The 2,758-nt window shown below is 48.5% G+C and overlaps 1 protein-coding gene across 1 annotated transcript; it reads right to left on the bottom strand.

Annotated features, from left to right (window-relative positions):
- Positions 1-317: 317 nt before the first annotated feature.
- On the bottom strand, positions 318-1,397 carry FANCF (FA complementation group F). Its single transcript, XM_007955966.1, has one exon. The coding sequence runs from the start codon at positions 1,395-1,397 to the stop codon at positions 318-320; it is 1,080 nt and encodes a 359-aa protein (XP_007954157.1).
- Positions 1,398-2,758: the final 1,361 nt, after the last annotated feature.

Genomic DNA, 2,758 nt, shown 5'->3' on the forward strand with positions numbered 1-2,758 from the left:
TCCTTAGAATGTGGCCTTCTAAGTCATTGTTAGTTCCATGGTGCCATACTTTCAAAATGTCACTTCCTGTACCCAGAAAAAAACATGTCACTATAAGCCAATTACTTTACATTATTTGTAACTGGACAATGAACCACTGGAAACTAGCATCACTAATAATTATTATATTTTTGACACATGAAGGTGGAGATTTGAGAACACAGAAACTTTAATTTTGTAAATAATATATTCAAGAGAGCAAGTAACAACAGAACGTTGCCCATAGAGAGCTGGGGCCTGGGCTGAGACCTAGAACTTGGCTTTTCCCCAATGCAGTATCATGTGCCATTACCAAGAGCTACCAACAGATCTGTCCAGATGCTAAGCCCAGGGACTTCGAAATCTCCATCCTGCGCCTTACAAGACGCCAGAGAAGTTAGAACTTCATCTTTCAGAGGTGGAGGAGCCTGGTAGAGGCTTTGAAACCTGTTGTACAACTCCTCCCAGGGCAAGTCCTGGGGCTCTGCTCCAATCCAACTGCCTTTCTGTAGGTCATAGTGCAGATGTCGACCCCAGTCTGTTAGCAAACCTAGATAGACCCGAAAGAGCGCTGGGTGGCGGCCTACCACTGACGCTAAAAGGCCGGCTGGGAGGTTGCGACAAAAGACACTCATGATGTTCGACTTTCCTAGAAGCCAACGGACCAGTTCTTGCCTCCCCTCTCCGGGTGTTTCGGGGCTGCTCAGTTCCAACCCCTCTTCTTGGGGTCGGGTGGACGACGATGGTAGCAGCAGCGCTGCAGCCAGCACTTTCAGGAAGTTGTTCTGAGGCAAACGCTCCCACAGGCTGTTAAGAAACCTACTGGGGCCCTCCGCTTCGGCCTTCCCCACGTCCTGCAGATGCTCCAGCAGCAGCTCTGCCTGCGTCTTCACCAGCGGGTCCTTCTGTACTTCCGGGTTCTCTCGGTAGGCATAGAGGCGCAATATATGGACAGCCGACCGGAGGCGGGCTAGGCTAACCAGGCTGTTCTGGAGCGTCTCCTCGTCGGTATCCGGTACGCCGGGGCCCGGAAAGAGCTGCTGCAGCAGGTGGTGATAGGCGGCATCCCCGAGGGCCCGATTCTCCAGCAGACTTACAGCTAGCAGAACGTCACAGTGCCCTAGAGATCGGAAGTTTATCAGTCCGGAGCCTGGACCCGGCCCAGAGCTGCCCTTTTGCCTCCATTGATTGTGCAGTCGCCGCTCCAAAGCCGTGCGGATGCGGCCATGGCGGCCGAAGCGGCGGTGGATGTGGCGCAGGTAGGAAGCCCACTGTAAGGCCCGACGCACGGTAGCGGGTTCCCAAGTGCTAACGTAGGTCGAGCGGGAGACCTCCAAAACCTCTGAGAAACGCTCCAGATGCTGCAGCAGCCGCTCCATGTGGCGCTCCAAAGGCTCACTTCCGCTTTCGCTCTGGATAGCGCGACTCTCTATGGGCCTATTGGAGCGTCCGTGAGAGGATACGCCTCTCTGCAATGCTATTGGACAAAGTCGCGGTCATTGACCGCGGCTCACGTGTTCCTTGGCTGAAAAAACCCCACTGCCGTAGAGTGGATTCCGATTTATAGCCTTTTTTAGGGCAAAGTAGGATTGCCCTATAGGGTTCCATAGGGTTTGTTGTTGTTGTCGTGGAGTCGGACCCGACTCATAGCGACCCCGCCTTGGGTTTGCGAGGCAGTATCAATCTACGGAAGTAGATTGCCCAACCTGCCTTCCCAGGAGCGGCTAGTGGGTTTGAACCGCCAGCCTTCTGATTAGCAGTTCAATGCCTTAGGCACTACGCCACGAGAACCACTACACCACCCTTAAACTAGAGAGTCTGAAAAGTTATACTTTTGCTACTGACCTTGACAAAGCTCTGAATTGAGCGTCGATACATGTATAACGAGAATTCCTCGGAGTTAAGTACTAGATACTGCTACTTATAAACGTCTCAGCGCTTATTTTCGCTTTGTGAAATAAATGTAGTAGACGTTTTCTGAACTTTACCTAAAAGAAGGGTTTGTGTTGATGTTTCACATAACTAGATAACAACAGAGATGTGTCTAAAGTGTTAGAGCACTTTATTAAATTTTAAGTTCAATTTGCTAAAAAATATACTGACCTATTAATGGCAGTCCAAAAGCTAAATTCTGGACCTCTCGGTAGAATGGAATTTATTAAAACAATAGATCTTAAAGATAAGGAATTTTATTAAAAATTGTAAAGGGTCTTAAGCATTTTATTTCAAAATAAAAACTCTCCAAACTCACAGCCATCGAGTGGGATCTGACTCATAGAGACCTCTCCTTGGGTTTCCAAGGCGGTATCTCTACAGAATTAGATTGCCCAGTCTTCCTTCCGAGGAGTGGCTGGTGGGTTTGAACCACCAGCCCTCTGGTTAGCAGTCAAAATGCCTTAAGTGCTATACCACCAGAGCTCCTATTTCAAAATTACATTACCATTTTATTTTTGTGACATCAGAGTCCAAATGTTGTTAGGTGCCGTGGAGTTGGCTCTGGCTCATAGCGACTCTGTTTAACAGAATAAAACACAGCACCATCCTGTGCCAGCCTCATAATCCTTGCTATACCTGAGCCCATCATACAAAAATAACTATTGAATCAAATGGCATTTAGCAGCAAACTAAATATTTGACTATATTCTACTAACTCACTGCCACTGAGTCAGATCGAACTCATAGTGACCCCTTCTTGGGTTTCCAAGGCAGTATCACTACAGAAGTAGATTGCCCAACCTTC

The sequence above is a fragment of the Orycteropus afer genome, unplaced genomic scaffold, assembly GCF_000298275.1.
Source record: "Orycteropus afer afer isolate SDZICR_OR568_19922 unplaced genomic scaffold, OryAfe1.0 scaffold00014, whole genome shotgun sequence".
NCBI classification, from domain to species: domain Eukaryota; kingdom Metazoa; phylum Chordata; class Mammalia; order Tubulidentata; family Orycteropodidae; genus Orycteropus; species Orycteropus afer.